Here is a 19,998-nt window from a genome sequence, read left to right as displayed (position 1 = left end):
GTAGTCCATTTCTGTAGCTCTAGTTAGGAACTTAAAAGGGAGCAGAAATTACTCTTTATTCTAATTAAACTGGCAACAGCTTCCTAAGCTTTTATATGGTCAGGTAGAGCGTTGGTGTAAATGAAAATCAAGAGCTTTGAAGTCATGCTTCTAAGAAAGAAGCTGGCTTTAGTTCTATGCAAATAATGGTGGGTAGTCCCTCTTTGGGTGAGTACCACCACTTTTGTGTGTGGCGATACCTCAAGAGTAGAATTTTTGTTCCATGCTTTACACTATATATGATGTTTGGGGAACATATGATTGTGTGTGTGTGTGTAAACTAATAGGAATCCTTACTTGAAAGTTGAAAGCTGAAAATGTCAACCTCTTTTGCTTGATACTATCTGGATAGAATTGTATTATGTAAACTCTAACATTTTTCTTCTTGTTGTTGTCATTTTAATACACAGAAGCGGCCAAATGGACTTCGAAACAGCTCCAGACATATGGACCCAGGTTTGTTTCATTCTTTTTCTTCATTAGAACCTTTACTTGTTATAGAAGAATAACAACTTTTTGTTTGCTGTCAGACACAATTTATATAATTTCTTTCTTTTGAAAGACTCAAACTGCCAGTCACAAAACAACTAAACCACAAGCCAGTATGCTAAGACACAAGCTGGCATGCAGTTGATATTCTAAATCGATGCTGGTTGCAGTGACATATGTCTGGGAAGTAACAATGCCCTACTAAGCTTTGTACTGCAACAAAGATAGTTGCATACAGTATCACGTGTGGTTTCCTGTATTTATAATGCCATCCTTTGCAGAGTTACACTTTTCTAAGCCACTTGACTTCACTGGATTAGGAAGGATGTAACCCTGTTTAGGAAGATTTTGTTTGATACTAAAAATCCACTACCATATAATATGGCCAAGCCAGGACCCTGCCCAGTCCTGTATTTAATACTCCACAGATAGTACCAGTTGATTTTGTTGGCTTTGTTGCCCGGTTTAGTGTGCAATTTGACTGTTGGTACAGTGCCATCCATTGTACTGTTGGGAGAAATCTTATCTTTAATTCTAGGTGTTTTGCTGACACAGCATTGATTAATATGACTGGGACCTTTTAGCTTCTGTTATTATACATGTTGGCAAAGGTCCAGAACCAGTCCTAACAGGATTGCGTGTCAGGCCCATAGTCACTTTCCTCACCATGGTTTCTAAGGTACAGTCATATGACAGTCTTATGACTAACTGAACTCCTGGTGTGTTTTTCTTTTCTGGTGCTTCTACAGCTTGTTTACATACCTCGAAGCCTTTGAGCTGTTGGCTAACCCTTCTTCACCTGATGCTGTTCAAATAAAGCAAGTAGTTTTGGCTGTGGAGTCTAATCTTACAAGGCACTTTGTTCTCAACTGCTGTTGATTTCCCTGGAGTATGAACGCAGCAGCTATCTTGAAGTGTGAGTCCCTAGACAGAACAAACCGAAGCTTGTACATTCTTGATTTTTAATCATTCGTTAGAGATAATTATTTGAATTCACAGATGGCAAGGAGACATTTCCCATACGGATTGATCTTTTTTTGTTATGAGGACTGATTGTTTAGCCAGAACTATGCCACACATTCCTGACCTGGATAGCCCAGGATAGCCTGTTCTCATCAGATCTTGGAAGCTAAGCAGGTTTGGCCCTGGTTAGTACTTGGATGAGACACCACCAAGGAAGTCTAGGTTTTCTTTCCAGAGGCAGGCAATGGCAAACCACCTCTGAACGTGTTGCCTTCAAAACCCCAAAATCGTCTGTGACTTGACAGCGAGGGAGGGAGGGAGAGAGAGAGAGAACAAAGCCACCATACATGGGCTAGGTCACATTTCCAAATCTTTGTCACTTCTCTGTGGCAAAGTGGGATCAGCAAAGGGTGATTTCTATAAGAAGAGTGGTGTTTGCTCCCCACTGGCTGCTTTCCCCCCATAACTCTTCTTCTACCTTTTCTTGTGATTGAAAAGCAGCAGCGTGAGAACATTATATGGGCCTACAACACTTCGCTCTTTCCTTTTTGTGTGAGTAAACTCCCATGGTCTCTTTAGCATTTCCAAAAGCATTCACAATACTTTACAATAATTGTGTTGAGGTGGCGGTGGCAGTGGCAGTGGTGGGGTTGGTCTTTTTATGAGTTCTTTCTCACAGTTAATTACAAAGGATTCCGATTCAAGACATGCTATGAGTTGTTAAGTGTTTCTTAATGTAGCACCTGCAAGGACTGTATGTTTTAAAGTAAAGGACAGTCTGATTGCACTGGGAACTGCAGTGTGAGGGGAGGGAGGGGCTCTTGCTTTCTTCTCCACACCTTTTCCTAACCAGAAGCATGCAGAGTCTACTGCATGTAGAGCAGCCAAAAAGGGCAAAATAGCTCTCCCAGCTGTTTTGGTTGGGAAAATTGCTCAGAGGGGAAAACAAGAACCCCTCCCCCCATGTCACAGTTTCCAGCTCAGTTGAGTTCTTTTTATTTTAAAACAGACTTTAAAAATGTTACATCTAGTCTGGCCCAATGTGCTGTATTTTTCCTAAATGTGTCCCAGGTTGATTCACTGATGTGGTCTAGTGTATGGGGCCCCTTGAATGTCTGTACATAGACAGCCCCCAACAGGCAAATAGTAGCTCCCTTGGGTCATTTCAGGTCAGGAAAATAGGATGGAGGGGTCCAAGCCCCCTTTCTCTGGATGCCACAATTCTCATCCAGATTGGGCTGCCACATGCCTGGGAACTATGGAGCTCCCAGAACAAATCTGTGACCTGTGCATAATATATAAATGGGCTCCAGTATGAATCTTGTTTGTGCTAGCTTCTAAATTTGTTTCCACATCAGAACTGCCTTCTAGCAAGGACATACACAATTTCCTTGTTGAAGGTTGGTTATGTCTAATTTTTTAAATGTGTTCAATTCTTCATCTTTTAGTTATTATCCTCTCTCTTTTATGGTTATTTTCATTATCGTTGGTTCTCCACTTCCTTTGTGCCCTAGGCTGTGGCTGGATCTGAAGCTGCTGCCTGAGCTAGAAAGAATGCTGGTCATCCCTCCTGTTCCTGCTAGTTCTTCAGATACTCTTTCTGACATCTCCATGACACTGTGCCTCAATGCACTCTGGGAAATATCATCCCAGGGTGCCTGAAAATAAATGTTGAACCCTGGTGCTGTATTTCCCAGGGTACACTCAGGTAGCAGAAGGGGCAGGATAGGATTCATTGTCTCAACTTTTTGTCTTGCCTGACTGGGACAGCAGCAATGGCTCTGGTCCAAGCTCTAGCCAGCTCAGTAGAGGACAAAGGTAGGAAACTTGGTGTGTCAGTTACATTATCCTCTCTCCTCCTCCTTCTGGCCTCTGTGAACAGAGAAATGGAAGCCAGAATAACAAAGAGGTATTTGTATTAAACAGTATTACCTGTTGCTTTTTTTAAAAAATGTAGATTTACTATAAATACACTAATGAAAATGCAATTTCCCCAACTACATTTTGTATAGCAAATATAAAAGCTGGGGCCAAAACAGGTAAAACTGGGTTGGGAGAGAATGAAAGGAACAGAAGAGGTTGAATGTCACTTCAGTTTTAGTCTAAGAAGGGCCTTTATGCCTTTGAACAGAGGTCGCTGAGGGGCTTACAGCTGGCGGCCACCAGCTGGAGAACTAAGAGAAACCCTGAGAGAGTTCTTTGAGGGTTTTCAAAGGAAGTGCTAAGAAGCAAAATCACATCTGCTCTTCTCACTTCTAGGTAATGTGCAAAGAGGAATCTGTCAGGGTTCCCTAGTGGGGGTATATACAGATGGCAACCACTTCTGGAGCTCATGATGAGTCTTTCTATGAGGGAAATGTTGGGGGTTCTCCTTGGCATGAAACCATGTCAGAATATGGAGGGAGACAAGCCAGTGCACTCAAGATCAGATGGCAGACATGTTTTTTTTCTCGCTCTCTCTGAATAGCAGTTTTGGAGGAAGGTTAACTCTTGCCTCCTGTGCCATTTTTCTCTCCTCAAGAGTAGGAGCTGCTTTCTGACCTGCTGGATAAAACTGATCTTTCAACCGCTTGTCTGGATTGGCACAAAATGAGTTTCTGCTTGTTTTGCATGGGAAATAATGAACTGCTAAATTTAGCATAAATATATTGCAAACATCAGGTTCTGAATTTTACCTCTGAATTTGTTTCTGTCTCACTTTGCCAAGTGAAGACACTCTGTGCAGGGGCATTGTTTGGACACTTTCTTTAACTGAAAATGGTCCTTCAGGGAAGACCAACCCCCCAGCAGCCTCCCTCCTCTCCAGATATCCACAAAAGGGGTTTGGTTTCCAAATAAAGGGCTTGGCTTCCATTATTTGCTTTTGTCTTCTGTTAGGGAAAAATAGATTAAATGAAACACGGGGAACCTGGCTGTATGAGCCTGCAATATGATTTACAAAGGCAGATCAGGAAGTTTTGGGAAGGAGCATAGATGGCTGCTGTGTTGATTTTAACCACTGGTAGCCTATTATTTATTTACTAAATCCGTTTATACCCCTCCTTTTTCTCCAGTGGGGACCCAAAGTGGCTTACATCATTCTCCTCTATTGCATTCTATATAAGGATTGGCTTCCTGCTGAATAAACATGAAATATTGTTAGCACGTTTTGCTACATATGTTCCTCCCTAACAGAGGTCTGCTTCAGATGCTAAAAAACACCAGCTTAGCCTATTTTGTATTTTTTTGTCCAATGCCAAAGGATTATACATAAACATAAACTTCACAGCTGCCATTGTCTTTGTGCCTCATGCACTTTAATCCTGTCAATGTTTTCATAGCTGGATAGTCCCATAAGGGTTGCAAAATATTACCACCCATAACTATTCTGAGCCCTTCGGGTTACCAGTTATCTTTTGCTTCTCAGTTATTGCAAATGGGGTGAGTCAACCAAAGCAATTAATCACTCTGTAGGTTTCTCCATCTGATGTGTTTCTTTTCTAGCAAACAACTTGTTTAATGCTTGCAAGTATAATTTTAACTTTAACAGTAGTGCCAGCTATGTTGCCTCTCCCTGAAGAAATTCATTAACTTTCAGTTGCAGGGCAAGAATCAGCTTGCCTCATTCTTGCAGGCATCTTTTCCACACATGTGTTATGGTTAAATGTTTGGCTTGGGTGATTTGAGTTGGGTTCAAGCTGTTGTCTAATTTAGTCCAGTAGATTGTTGGTGGCAAGATCCAGATTCTTTAAAGATGTATGTTATTTTAATTGTCAAGTTTCGTTCCTGTTTATTCATCTTAAACATCTAACAGTTTGGGATTTAGAAACTGGCAGAATGAATCGGTAAAATATTTGAGCATGCCTAAATTTATTCATATTTCATGCACATAACTTTCCTTTGGATTGGGCTGATGGTCATCCTGATCATTCTTGTTGAACCCAGTTTTTTTTAAAATCAAAGATCTGTCAAGGTGAAGTCAGGCACAACAAAGTTCCCATATTGCTTAGACCATTGAGCAACCTTTTGTGGTGGCATGGTATCATCTGCCATGGCCCTGATCCTGTGAAAAAGCCTTCACGTTGGTTCATTCAGAGCTTGGTGGTGATGCACTGGTTGAATTCTTGTCTGACATTCTTCAATCTCTGCATCAGTTGTGGGCTTGAATCCTGACAATTATCTGTATTTCCCCCCTCTACCAATTAGTTTAGCTCTGAGATTCTTGAACTATTTTGCACCATGGGCTGGGTTCAGACTAAATTTTCTATTAATGGAAGGAACTTCTGTCAACAGAGTGGGATTTCTCCCCTCCTGCCCCAGCATCCCAGGTGATCTCCCTGAAATGCCGTTTCAATGCAACAAGGGTCATTTTGGGGAGCTCAATGGGCCGCAGTAGAAGGGATAGGAATAAAAGTACTGTTAACATGGGAAGATCCAGTTATGGATCTTCAGCATCCTTTGGTTTTGCCTTTTAAAGGAGCCGGACTGTTTTTAAAGAGGTTGGGGATAGCTGACCCATCCTTAGAAGACTGGTTCTGGTTGCTGCTTCTGAAGGAACTGATCTTCACAGATCCATTCCACTTTGTAAGAAAATATATTTTACCTAAACTTTAGTAGCAAGGTTTTTTGGATGTTCATATTCTAAATTTTGCATTTCATTAAACGCCAATATAAGTTGGTTTGTTGTTGTTTGACCAGAATTTCTTGATTTTTTAGTCTAGTCACCTGAAACATGAAGTGTTGCAATCCAAACACAGACCTGAATTCAGAACTCTCATATACAAGTCCAGCTTACTATCCATTGCCCTTTATTAACATTATGTGTTTAATTAATATTCATAAATTACTATGATGGTTTTTAATTATCAGAATGTTTATGAGAAACCTAACTAAAGGATCAGTCACTTAAATATAATAATAATATCCCGAAGAGTCACTGAATTTTAGCATAAATGTAAAGAGAGTGATCCCCTCCCTGGTGACTCATTCATTTAAGGCAATCATAGTTTAACCACTGCTTCAGGTATAGTTCACACAAAGCCTCTGTGATTCTGCTTGCCTTTGGGGGAGAAGAATATTAAGCTTAGTGAACTTTCTGAAGGTGTTTTACAGAGGTGCATATATGTTCTGACCTGGAGGATGAAAAAGAGAGAATGAAGACCCAACCTCCCCCCCTCCAAAAAAGAAAAACCAGTTAATCTTTTGTGAAAGTGATGTTTGTCCTTGAAGCATCTGTTGTGTATATCTTTGCTTGCTTCTCTCCACCTTGAAGGTGTGTACTAGCATTTGGTAAAGATGCCTTTATTGACATAGGAGTTCTTTTTCAGGTGTGATATACTGCATAAATATGGGCTCTGTGTGTATATGTTGATGGAATTTAGAGGGAATCATAAATAGGAAATCACTTGCATGAGCGTTGATTGTCTTTTTGATAGTTCTCATGCTTTTCTGATAGCTTTCTTTTTATAAAGGAAATAAGGATACCATGGATATCCTGAGAGATGTGACAAAATTAAAACAAACAATATTCGCTATAGAGGATAAGTGTCCAGATATTTTACTTTCTTTTATTTAGTGTATTAATTCCACTTTTCTACCTAGTGGAGACCTAAAGCAGCTTCAGGAGGGGCCATGAGTTAGTGGTAGGGCATCTGCTTGGCGGTCCTCTACCCACCAGTTAAAAAGATTAGTTAGTGGGTGACATGGAAGACTTCTGCCTGAGACCCTGGAGAGCCACTGCCAATCTGAGTAGACAGTGCCTATCTTGATGGACCAAGGGATAAGGCCGTATAAGGCAACTTCAAGTGTTTGTGTGTACAAAAATATAATATGATTTAAATAAAATTTGGTGTAAAACCAAACAAAATAGCATTGTCAGCAGAATTTTCCACTATATTTGTTGTGGCTCTGCATTTTAGAAATGATGGTACTGTGGATGCTTGTCTGCTGCTCTTGACCCTCATGTCCCTAGGCAGGCCTCATTTTGGGCAGGAGCTCACAGGAACAGAGCTCCGGAACTTCTAAATTTGATTGTGCTCTTTCTTTCTTACTCCCTTCCCCCAATACTTGCTTTTGGGCTCCATTGTTCAAACCCCCTGTGAGAATTTTGCTGCATTCTAAGATTTGAAAAACTTTCTAATATTTCCCCCCACAAAAATTGGGGAAATAACCAAAACTTACAAAGCAGACAGATGGAAATCTTCAGCATGCCACTGTGGCCACATAGGAGAAAGTAATTTAAAAAGTATGATGATTATAATTCAAGAAGCATTTTAAGGTAGATGCTAAGCTGACATAATTTAGTACACCTCCCAGAGATGCCAGGGGTGTGTGGCATATGCAAATGAGTTGTGCTAATGAGCTCTGGCACCTCTTTTCTACAAAATGACTCCTGTCCCTAGAGATTTGCAGCCGTATGATCATGTCCTGACCCATCCAAGGTTTTCTAAATTGTGATGCTTTCTCTTCTGTGAATCAGTGTACTGTTTTACAGGAAACACCGATTCAGATCTGCCCAGATTTCCATCTTTTGCCATTCATATCTTCTGGAATTTTCCAACTTCCCCGTGTTGCGTTAAAACTGTTCTTAGTCTTATTCAGAGCATCTATTCCATTCTATATGCACGTAGATGGGAGCAGGATAGTACCTGTTGGCCACACCCTTAGACATCCACATGTACAAATGTCTACAGGCAGTCCTATGCGAATATTTATTTATTTTATCAAATTTATATCCCGCCCTTTCCTAATGGACTCAGGGCAGATATGAGTGTATACATGTAAACTTTATAGAGTGTCAATTACATGGATAAACTAGATGTACAATTTACAGTCCCATCCTAAGTTGTACCTATCTATCTATCTATCTATCTATCTATCTATCTATCTATCTATCTATCTATCTATCTATCCTTCAAAGTTCATTGAAGTGAATTGGTTTGACTCCGCTTAGGATGGCATCTTAACTCCCCAGTTTTCCTATTGCAACATTCTTCATTCTGCTTATTCAGCTGTTGTTGTTTGGGCCCCCTGTTGTGGCTTGGCCATTTGTCTCATGGCATTTTCAGTGAGTTACAGGCCTGGATAGGAGAGTTCCAGGAAGCCCCTGTGGATGTCCAGTTCCATAAGGGTATCCAGTACTCTCCTATCTAGCTCTTGGCTCAGTGTAAGTCTTCTGAGAATGCCTTAGGGGAGGAGTGGAACAGAGATATAAATAAATGTGGATCCAGAAAAAGATTGGTCAACTCAAGTAGGCATTAGCACTTTTTCATGATAGAGGGTCAAGAGCTGCAATAAACCTAAGATTAGCGGCACTGATGAAAATACCATAATACAGACACACTTGCCATTTTGCAGATAAAATTAAAGGTTTTGATCTCTATAGCAGGCACACTTTTATGTCACATAATTACATTTAAAGTTTGTCTTATGAATCTTTAACACAAGACATTGAATTCAATAATAACTTTAAACAAAATACAGTGGAAACCTCTTACCATTCTCACTAATATCTTAGGTTATTCTTAAACTTAATGAGTGGCTCCTTTTTAAGAACTGCTTCCTTTCTCCACTCACCTGGAATGCTAGCCAATATGCCTGACACTGTTGTTTAGTTTTATTTGAGCTGAATTTGACAAGAGCAAACTGTGAAATATGATAGTTTGAACAATTGTGTGAACAAAGGTCTTGCAGAGATGAGTCACTGCTCTCGAAACACAGTGACAACTGTTCCAGCCCTTTGCAGCTCTACTTGTAAAAACTACAATGCATGACAGAACCTTGAGGCTAGACTACTTTTTGCACTCAGATTTTCCATTTAGCTTTAACTATACCAATAAAGAGGCAGGGATAATAAACTTCAGATTTAGAAAAGGTAATGTGTAACAGCCCTGTTGAGATTATCCTTTCTGAATACAATGAATGCACATAGACGAGATCCACATTGTTATTCAGCCCTGCCCTAATCTCCATGGCTTCGGCATCAGGTCTAAGCAGAGCCCTACATGCATACAAGTCCACATAAACAGGCTCAGCACGTGCATTCAAAAACCCTGCAGAACCTGTACACCTGTACATGTTTGTGCAGGCGTCCTTGCATATGCACACATATTGTGGCTGCTTTTGCTCAGAAAGACACATTGTACTTGGAAATATATGTTAGGCAGAACTATACAGCAGTTTGCTCAGCGTTTATTAGAACACAGTGGGTGCTCTGTACTTGCCAGTAGGGTACAGATGGTTGATGGACCTCCAGTTATTTCTGAGGAAAGGGATGGTAGGTGGCCAAGAACTGAGGCAGGCTGCTCTTCTCCTTCTCCCTATTCCTCTTTCACTCTTTACTGCCTATCTATCTTTCCACTGCTTCTTTTCTCCGCTCTCTGTCTCCTCTTCTATATACTTACTAGTCAGCCTCTTTACTCTGCTCCTCTCTGAGCTCAGTTCAGAGCACTGGAACTAATACATCTGAGTTAGCTAAGGTTAGCCTTTATTTGGATGATCTGTTTGTCATTTAAGATCTCTATGCAGGGCAGTCCACTACGTATCCTTGCATTTTGGTGGGGAGATATATGGCTGGTGGAGAGAGAACCTTTTCTGTGGTGACTTCCATATTTAGAACTCTCTTCTTATGTATTTGAGGTACTATATTTGTTAGCCTTTAGGTTACAATAGAAGACTCTTTTTCTCATTTACCATAGTCATTGTATTTGACTGATAAAGGAGGAGGTAAAGCTTGGGTGCCACTCTGTTGTACAGAAGCAAGAGGGCACAAATGGAACAGAGAATGGCATGTACTCAGTCTTGCCTGTCTCTCCAGCATTGCTCTGTTCCCTGCTCCCTGAAAACTAGAGGAAAAACCACAATATGTCAGGAGGAGAGCTGCATATATATACACTAATCATATTCTTCCAGACTTTGGACCTGATTAATCCCCTACTTAGTGGTGCTTTAAAGAACACTAGACAATAGTTTGCTGTGTTGATTAGAACACAGTGAGTCCCATTGGGTGCTCTGGCTCACCAGTAATTGCCAGGAAGCTACAGAAGGTTGATGGACCTCCAGCTATTTCTGGGGAAAGGGATGGAAGGTAGCCAAGAACCAAGGCAGGCTGCTCTCCTTCTCCCCATTCCTATGAGTGCTTCCATGTTGCTCAGTAACATTTAAAGGATCAAGCCATGTGGACCAGAGCTGATTGTGAGGTCTTTATCATCAAATTGGCTCCTTCATTGAGTGGGAGTACTAATTCAGTAAGAAAGGTCCAGGGCCCAGCAGGAACTCATTTGCATATTAGGCCACACCCCCTGACATCAGCATTGTTTCACACAGGGCTTTTTTGTAGAAAAAGCCCAGCAAGAACTCATTTGCATATTAGGTCACACCCTCTGATGCCAAACCAGCTGGAACTGCGTTCCTGTGTGTTCCTGCTCCAAAAAAGCCCTGGAAAGGTCCATGTAGTCAATCCATTTCAATATGAATGGGTCACTTAAACAGTATCCCAGGCAAATGGGAGCCACATTCCAGTGAACATTTCCTATGCAACAGTGATAACCTTTTAAATGGCCCCCACAATCAATATTTCACACATTCCCACAGTTAGGAATTAGATGGTTGTTTTTTTGCCTCATGAGAAAGAAACAGCCATAAAATTCTGCGCTGCAAGACAACACAGGCACAGGATAGGCTCACTGTTTACATAAGAGAGCTTCTTGGATAATTACACAGCAGGAAGATCCCAAATTTGGGCAGCGGCATGATCTGAGATTGATACTTAATCTAGTGTTGCTGGTGGCACAATTTAGAGGTTGTTAGTTAATTAAAGACTTGGCAGGTGTTCATTTAATCATTTTGTGAGGCATCATAATTGTAGTCATAATAACTTTATTAATCAGTTGTTAAATGCTACATTATATAAAATCTCCCAATTTTATAATCTGTGCATGAAAGAGTCACTTCTCTCCTTAGTGAGGATTGAACAGCAAGCTTCTTCAGTCAAGGCTTGTATTGTGAAGCTGTTATTATTTTTAAAAGGGTATTTCAAGCTTTTATTACTTCATTATGAAGTATTAAATTATTAATGTGACATTGTCAAGTGTAATTAACAAAAACTGTTCTTTGTTTCTTTTTTATTGTTCATTCTTATCAGTATCCCTCTCCCGCACCTACAGCTGTTTTTGTGATGGTAGCTAAGAATCTCCAAGCAGAGAGGCTGATAAGACAACACATTGTTTTGTAGAATGCTCCACTGATGAAATTAAATTTCTTATTATTTCTTATTTATTTCTTACTTTGAAGTGGACTCAGAGTGGCTGACAACATTCATATTATCAAGTTAAAACCAATAAAAACATAATTACAATTACAATTTAAACTTTTAAAAACCATTTTGTGGTGCTGTGTCACTACAATATAAGTGAGTTCTTATTTTCTGACAGTGATCACCTAGAACTCTATATGATGTCGAGTGGCAGTTCTCTCCTGGTAAGATATCAAAGGCCTGTTGAAACAATTTGGTCTTACAGGCCCTGCAGAAAGTGGAGAGATCCCGCAGGGCCCTTATGGCCTCCGGGAGAGCATTCCACAATTCTGGTGCTGCCACCAAGAAGGCCCTAGCTCACATCGAATGCAACCTAGCCTCCTTTGGTCCAGGGATGGACAATAGATTTTTTGTCCCTGAATGCAGTGCTCTTTGGGCAACTTGTGGAGAAAGGTGGTTTCTCAGATAGACAGGTCCTTGACCATAAAGGGCCTTAAAGGTCAATACCAACACCTTGAAATGGACTCGGAACACAATAGGTAGCTCTTTCAGCACTGGCCAAAATGACTGGGCTAGAGGGTCCCTGTCTGTGGGCTCCCAAAAAGGCCCATTGCTACCAAGCCCAATTAGCCTTTGCCAAGGGACCAAACTAGGCTATCAGAGGCCCAAAACAGTAGAGCAGACCAGGAAGTGTAACCATCCCCCGTCAAACCCACTCAAAAACACAGCAACCAGACCAGGGAGGCACTCAGGCCACTGCAAAATGGCAGAGAAAAATGACTTTTGCCAAGGGACCAAACCAGGCTATCAGAGGCCCAAAACAGCAGAGCAGACCAGGAGTACACAGGTACAGTTCAAAAATAATTTTAACAAACCAGACAATGTAATAAAATTATAAAGTGATTAAAACAAACAATTCCAGCCAGACCAGGCCAGAGCCACCCCAATCCCCCCCCAGCGACCCCCCCAAACACAAAACCACCCAGACACCTACCCAAAGCAGGAGGAAAACACAAGGTTTTCTAAAAGTTAGAATCAAAAACCTGCTTATAAAAATTCCCTAATCCCCTTCCCCACAATAAGGAAAAAAATGAAGGATCTCACCCAGTCAGATGCTGAAGTCCAGGTCCAGGATTCAGGATCAGGCCACAGAGAGCAGAGCAACAGAAGCTAAACACCACCTCACAGTCTCTCTGTGGCAACAGGAACAGCAATGGAGTCCAGGGGGCAAGAGATGGTGAATAAATACCCTCTCTCTGCCCATGGACAGAATAGAACAGTTTGAAAATAAATTGTTCTGTTCTCTGATTGGCTTGAGGGGGAAAACATGCAGTTCTATTGGAGAATGGCAGTTTTTCCCTTCCCCCTACTTTGCACAACAGAAACAGCCCTGCAGGGTCCTGCAAAGCCATGCATTTGCAAATCTTAAAAAATGCATAGCTTTGATTGGTCAGAGGCCTCCCCCCCCCTCACTCCAGCCAGAGGTGGGAAAAGACCAGGGAAAGGCAGGAAAGGCAATCACAGACTGCCTTTTTCCTTTCCACATTGTTTTCTATGGAAGCAATAGCTTTACTGAATATTTCCGAATAATACCGTAATTATTCAGAAATCACGTATTCGGAATTCAAAAATAGGCTCAGATGCCTATACGGAATCCCTATTTTTGAATATTTACTGAAAAGGCTTCTATTCTATAAATATTCGGCAAACCCTTTACCGAACTGACAGCCCTACCTGTGAGCTCTCATAGAAGCTGCCCTTTCAAGGACAACTCTGTGAGAGCTATGGCTGACCCAAGGCCATTACAGCAGTTCCAAGTGGAGGAATGGGGAATAAAACACAGTTCTTCAGAAAAGAGTCTGTGAACTTAACCACTACACCAGACTGGCTCCCTATATAACCATACAGGAGGTTCCATGCAACCATACAGGAGTTCCATTATTTTGTGTAATAATGCATGTCATATCATGCTGAAGTACATTTTAAAAGGGGGGACTGCTTGTACAGAAATTTGTTCTTCAGCTGCAAATGAGTTCATGTGAAAATCATTTTGATGGAAATCTGTGGGTCTTTTCACCCAGTACATTTGTGATTGGGGTCCTGGGAACAAACCTGTATTCTGATTTAAGAGAGGCCATGCCTCCCCTTTATTTCAGAAGGCAGCAAAGTCCTGATGTTAGTAACAGATTATTATCACAAACTGTCCTCCTGACATGATGTGGTTTTTCCTCTAGTATTCTGGAAGCAGGGAACAGAGCAGTGCTGGAGAGACAGGCAAGAGTGAGTACAAGCTATCATTTGTACCACTATAAGATGTGCCCTCTTGATTCTGTATGATTGAGTGGGACTCATGCTTTATCACATCCTTTACCAGACAAATAACAAAATTGCGATTGTGATATCTAAAACAATTGTGTTTTGCTTTCTAATACAACATATGCATTTTAATCAGGAAGGGGAGGCCCTTTAGTACTGCTTTTATTGACTAGGTGTGATTATAAAGTCCTATTAGCTTGGATTTCACTACTTGCTTATATGTTGTAATATTACTATGCTTGTCCAAAGCAGGATTTTCAAATTTCATGCTCCTGGAAAGATGAACTTCAACATTATTTTTTTTTTATGTCAGCGTTCCCCAAATGCACCTATTCCTTGCATTCTGAGGAAAGTTCTGCATAATTTGACAGAAAATTGACATGCGCCAACAGTTGTGCCAGAGGAATATCCTGAATTTGTTGTGTGCTGGAGATATGGTTTCATTGCACTGCTTCACTCATTATGTTTTTAGCTTTGCATTGTAACCATAGTTCTTATAACAACTGATCAAGGTTTAAAACTGTTTCTGGACTATACTGCTTCAGATAGGAGCTCACATGAATGAATGTTCCTCTGTTCAGAAAGTATTTGCACACAGAACTTGGTTTGTCAGGGAGATGACTATGCAGGGTATGGGATTAAGCTGCAATCAACATTAAGGTGTAGACTAAAGCTGTATTGCTAATTAGGATGGTGTTTATGACAACTGAAGCAAAGATTTAAGTGGAGACCTAAAACTGTAATTTGTAAATGAAAGACATATTTGGAAATGCATAGGTAATGCCAGTGGGGTTTTTTTGTAGAAAAAGCCCAGCAGGAGCTCATTTGCATATTAGGCTACACTGCCTGGCCCGGGAGCATGTGGGTGCCACATGGCTGGCTGGACCAGCTGGAGCCTTAGCCAGCCCAGGCAGAGCTTCACTCCCATGGGCTCCGGCAGAAAAAAAGCCCTGAATAATGCCTGCAGTCACACAACATTTTCCCTTTTGTCTAGATGCCTAGCTGCATTGTTAGACGTTGTTGACTGTGCTTGTTTATTTGAGTCAATTGTTTTTTTATATTGCTTTCAGAGCCATAAGGTTCTTGAGATAATGTACAGTTAAATCACAACCATGATGATAAGCCACATCAAAACAAAAATATAGCAGTTGTTCCTTCAAAATACATTATAGCAGTAAGCAGGATCATATTCAACAGAGTTTCAGATGATATTAATTCCAGGATATGTTTATATGAGAGCTCTAGAGTTGGAACATCTTGCTCAGGGCTTTTTTTGAGCCAGAATGCACCGGAATGCTGTTCCGGCTGGCCCGGGCAGCATTCCGGCTCGGCCTCATTGACTTCCCCCGCTGCCTGTCAGGGCTAAGGCGTTGCGCTGTCCTGCAGGGCTCGGAGAGGCCTGCCGCACTTGCACGGGGGCCTCCCGATGTCGCGCTATCCAGTGGGGGTCAGGCAGGCCTGCTACACTTGCACGGGGGCCTCCCGACATCGCGCTGTCCAGCGGGGCTTGGAGAGGCTTGTCGTGCTGGGGCAGGGCCTCCCGATGTCCAGCTGGCTGGCGGGGCTCGAGGGGCCAAGCTGCAGAGCCGGGGCTTTGTGAGAGTCAGCACTTTTACAGGTAAGTTGCTTGCATCCTCTTTCTTTCAGTCTCTTTATTTTTTCCTTTCTTTTCTCTTTCTTTCTTGCTTTTTTTCCTCCTTTCTTTCCCTCCTTCCCTCTCTTTTCCTTTCTTCCTATTTCATTTCTCTTTCTTTCTTTTTTCTCTATTTTTTCCAACTATCTCCTCCTCCCTCCCTTTCATTCATTCACTATTTCTTTCTTTTTGTCACTTTCTTTCTTTCTTTCTTTCTTTCTTTCTTTCTTTCTTTCTTTCTTTCTTTCTTTCTTTCTTTCTTTCTTTCTTTCTTTCTTTCTTTCTTTCTTTCTTTCTTTCTTTCTTTCTTTCCAACTCTCTCCTTTTCTTTCTTTCTTTCTTTCTTTCTTTCTTTCCAACTCTCTCCTTTTCTTTCTTTCTTTCTTTCTTTCTTTCTTTCTTTCTTTCTTTCTTTCTTTCTTTCTTTCTTTCTTTCTTTCTTTCTTTCTTTCTTTCTTTCTTTCTTTCCAACTCTCTCCTTTTCTTTCTTTCTTTCTTTCTTTCTTTCTTTCTTTCTTTCTTTCTTTCTTTCTTTCTTTCTTTCTTTCTTTCTTTCTTTCTTTCTTTCTTTCTTTCTTTCTTTCCCTTCCATGCATTCATTTTTTTCTTTCTGTCAGTCTTTCTTTTTCTCTATTTGCTTTATTTTCCACTCCCTTACTCTTTTTTTCTGTCAATATTTCTTTTTCCCTGTTTGCCTTATTTCCCACTACCACCTCCCTCCCTCTCCTCTCTTTCCAACTCTCTCCCCCTTTTCATTCATTCATTCAGTCTTTTCTCCTGTCTGTTTGCTTTATTTCTCTTTCTTTCTTTAAGCACTACATGCTGGCTCTGTAGTAGTGCGTTGGAATTTGATTTTTTCCCCTGGGATTGCTATATATTTATGGCTATGTATATAAATGTGGCTATATATTTCTGGACTTTTTCCAATGCTAGAATATCTTTTTTGAGGTGTGATGACCAGAATTGTTGCCACATTCCAAAAAAGTCATTATACACTTTTGGTGATGTCAGAGGTGTGGTCTAGTATGCAAATGATAGTGATGTCAGAGATGTGGCCTAGTATGCAAATGATGGTGATGTCAGAGGTGTGGCCTTGCATACTAATGAGTTCTTGCTGGGCTTTTTCTACAAAAAATGCCCTGCTCTTGCTCAGTGTGGGTAATCAAAAACTGGAGCATTCCTGAGAAATAGCTGCTAAAAGGCCTCTAGCAAGGGTGGTTCTGTTACTGAACTGCTGTTTGGAAGTTTCTCCTCAAGTTCAATCAAAATTATTCTCTTGTAATTTAAAACCCATTAGATCTAATCTTTTCTCTAGAGCAGCAGAAAACAAATTTTTGCCTTCAGTGTGACAGCTCTCTAGTCATTTGAAGAGAATGATCATGTTTTCCCTTATTCTTCCCTTCTGCAGGCTAAACATAACCTTTGTTTGTAGGATTTGGTGATTTTTTTGAACCCTTGCTAAAGTTCATTGCTCTCCTAACAAAACCAACCATGTTTGGGTTTCAGATAGGGTTTCCAGCTCCCCCTTGTCCACAAGCAGGGCATGGGGGAGTACAGTTGCTACATAGCTCCTGGGAATCTGAGGGTGGAGCCTGGAGAGGACAGGAACCTTAGTGGGTTACAGTGCTATAGAGCCCACCCTCCCAAGCATCCATTTTCTCTAAGGGAACTAATTTCTGTGGTCTGGAGATGAGCTGTAATTCCAGGGGGGGAAGTCCCCCGTTCCCACCTGGAAGATGAAATCCCTAGTTTGAGATCAGAGCCATGTTTGTGCTGCTCTCCTCACCTAATTACATGTAGAAAGCAGTAAGGTGAGACCTGCGGGTTCTGCAGTAATGACTTACTGTATTAAATAAGTGCTGAAGACTCATTGTGGCCAGTGAAAATTCAGAAAAAGTTAGAAAACCAAAGATTAAATACTAGGTATTTAAAATCTGTCACACTGTAGTAGTTTCAATGGGTAGCCATTTTGGTCAGTAGAGGAACACCTAGAATAGTTGGTCTGCACTAGAGTAGGGTTTCTGATGAAGGGAACTTTGATTCTTCAAAGCTCATACCCCCCAGAATCTTGTTGGTGGTCCAAGGTTCTGCTGGATATCTGTCTAGCCACATGTTAAAAAAAGGGAGTTAACTAGTGTGGTCTTAAATTTACTATTTATTCATTACATTTATATTTGTCGCATGTATATATAAAGGCACGTTGAGATATATGGTGTGTATATATGGTAATTATTAACCGGTTAGTTAATCAATTAATATTTTTGCCATATACTTGTTTTGTATGTAAAGTACATTTGAATAAATTATCACTGCGTAATACTTAAGAAAGAATATCCGTAACTGGAAAATAATGGAATCTTGCAAGCCGCAATGATTTGTGGGTAAAAATTGCCAATGTCACCTATTCACAGCTAAACTAAACTCAGCTGCCCTGAGCCTGCCTTGGCAGGGAGGGCGGGATATAAATCAAAATAAAACAAATGATTCCATATCCCTGAGTCTATATTGGGGATATATACTGCCATTTTTCTTACTTTTAAAAGTGCCACAGAGCTCCAATCCTGCATGGGGATTTAATTCCTCTTCCAGAATCCTTTCGCTTAGTTTCTATGCTTCCTGCATCATTGTAATAAATGTTTGATGAAATTAGTAGTCTTCAATATAGATGAGATTATCGTGTAAAGCAGGGGTGGCGAAAAGTAGTCTCCAGATGTTTTTTGCCTACAACTCCCATCAGCCCCAGCCAGCATGGCTAATGGCTGGGGCGGATGGGAGTTGTAGGCAAAAAACATCTGGAGAGCTACCATTTGCCACCCCTGGTGTAAAGCATGGGTCCTCCAGGAACTGTTATATTGTCATGAACAGGCAATTTTTTTTGACACTGTCACTTAAACTTACCTGTAAGCTCTTGTCCCTTCATCTCAACTACTCATAAAATGGCAGGGAGGTTATTTAGACTTGAGGGAAGGCACTCTTCACATGTTCAGTGGTTGAGCATTAGCATTTAAATTAGTTTTGGCTGCTGAGCGCTGCTAGTAATCGTGTTTGTTCCAGTGAGGACAGGTGTTACACACTGAAGCAGGTTATCATAAAAAGAGACTTCCAGGGTGTCTACTCTCACAGTCTAATAAATAACTGATCAATTAACTGGGGATTTTGTGAATTTTTTTTTTTAGTGGTTGAAATGAACAGCCCAGTAGCTGTTCCAGTTGCACTGGTACTGGTATTTTAAAATGAGAGTCTGGTCAAGGATGCAGAGTTTTATAGCATGAAATTATCGGTCATGCTACTCCCCTCCCAAGTTTTATAGAAGTTTAGTGGTTCAGTTATGCATTGTGCTATTATATATTTACAATCAGCATGCATTAATGTATAGAAATTGTGGTTTGTTGTTTTGCCTGGGAGGCTGAAGAATGATTCTGTAGCAAAACTAATAGAAAGAAATATTTGCTTAGTTCATTCCCATCTCATAATGCATATCTGGCCCATGCTTCTGATAAAGTAGAACAGTTTTCCTCCTTGTTAACATGATCAGGCTGATGCATCTCCATCCTTCTGAAACTTTAAAAATCATGAATAATGCATATTACCTTCAGAATAGCTGGTTCTATATCCGTAATCAATATAGGCAATCTCTAGATGTCTGGATATGCTGAAATCTCAGGTGAGCCATGCTGTGCATGAGTCAGAAATTTTCCATTTACTTGGGGGAGCCTTAATACATGAGAGACGTGGAAGACGATGGATGCACCTTGAGCATGGAGGGAGGAACATTTGAGACTACTCTATTTAAAAATAAAAATGAAATGAAATGAAAATAAAAATGAAAAATAATTTCCCTAAGCCAGCCCAAAATTCACTGCTGCAAGGAACATTGTGTTTGTGTCTGCTGTGCTTATATAACAATCTTGAATATTTGCACCACTAAAATTGCAGAATATACATTTTAACCTCCCAGATTATATATAAATACCTTTTTAAAATAAGAAACCGCTTTACTCATTATGTTATGTTAATGGATTTGCATGTTTATGCATAATTATTTGTTTAGACGCCTTTGACACCTTTGACACCTTTGATTAGTTTACAGGCTGTCACAGTAGCTTACAGAATTAAAAACACAAGTAAAACAAAGGAAAAATCCAGAAACCAAGAAGACTAAAAACAAGTAGAACATTAGCACTGTAAAGTACCACGCTTGGAGACGCTCGTAGGGCAACATAGTTTATTACATGGTACAATACAAGATGGAAGAGCGCGAAGCACGCGGGCCGGGTCCCACATATATACAGTTGCCGGACTATATTCTTCCTGCTGGCTGGTCCAA

General features: G+C 40.7%; 1 protein-coding gene across 1 annotated transcript in view; it reads left to right on the top strand.

Moving 5' to 3' along the window:
* Nucleotides 1-19,998, top strand: part of VAV3 (vav guanine nucleotide exchange factor 3) — a 230,022-nt gene that overhangs the window by 158,129 nt on the left and 51,895 nt on the right. The window contains exon 19 of the mRNA XM_060232308.1: nt 450-495. Coding sequence (XP_060088291.1) covers nt 450-495 — 46 coding nt within the window. The remainder of the gene's footprint in view (nt 1-449; nt 496-19,998) is intronic.

The sequence above is a fragment of the Heteronotia binoei genome, chromosome 2 (genome assembly GCF_032191835.1).
Source record: "Heteronotia binoei isolate CCM8104 ecotype False Entrance Well chromosome 2, APGP_CSIRO_Hbin_v1, whole genome shotgun sequence".
NCBI classification, from domain to species: Eukaryota; Metazoa; Chordata; class Lepidosauria; order Squamata; family Gekkonidae; genus Heteronotia; species Heteronotia binoei.
This window is presented reverse-complemented; position numbering and strand designations above follow the sequence as displayed.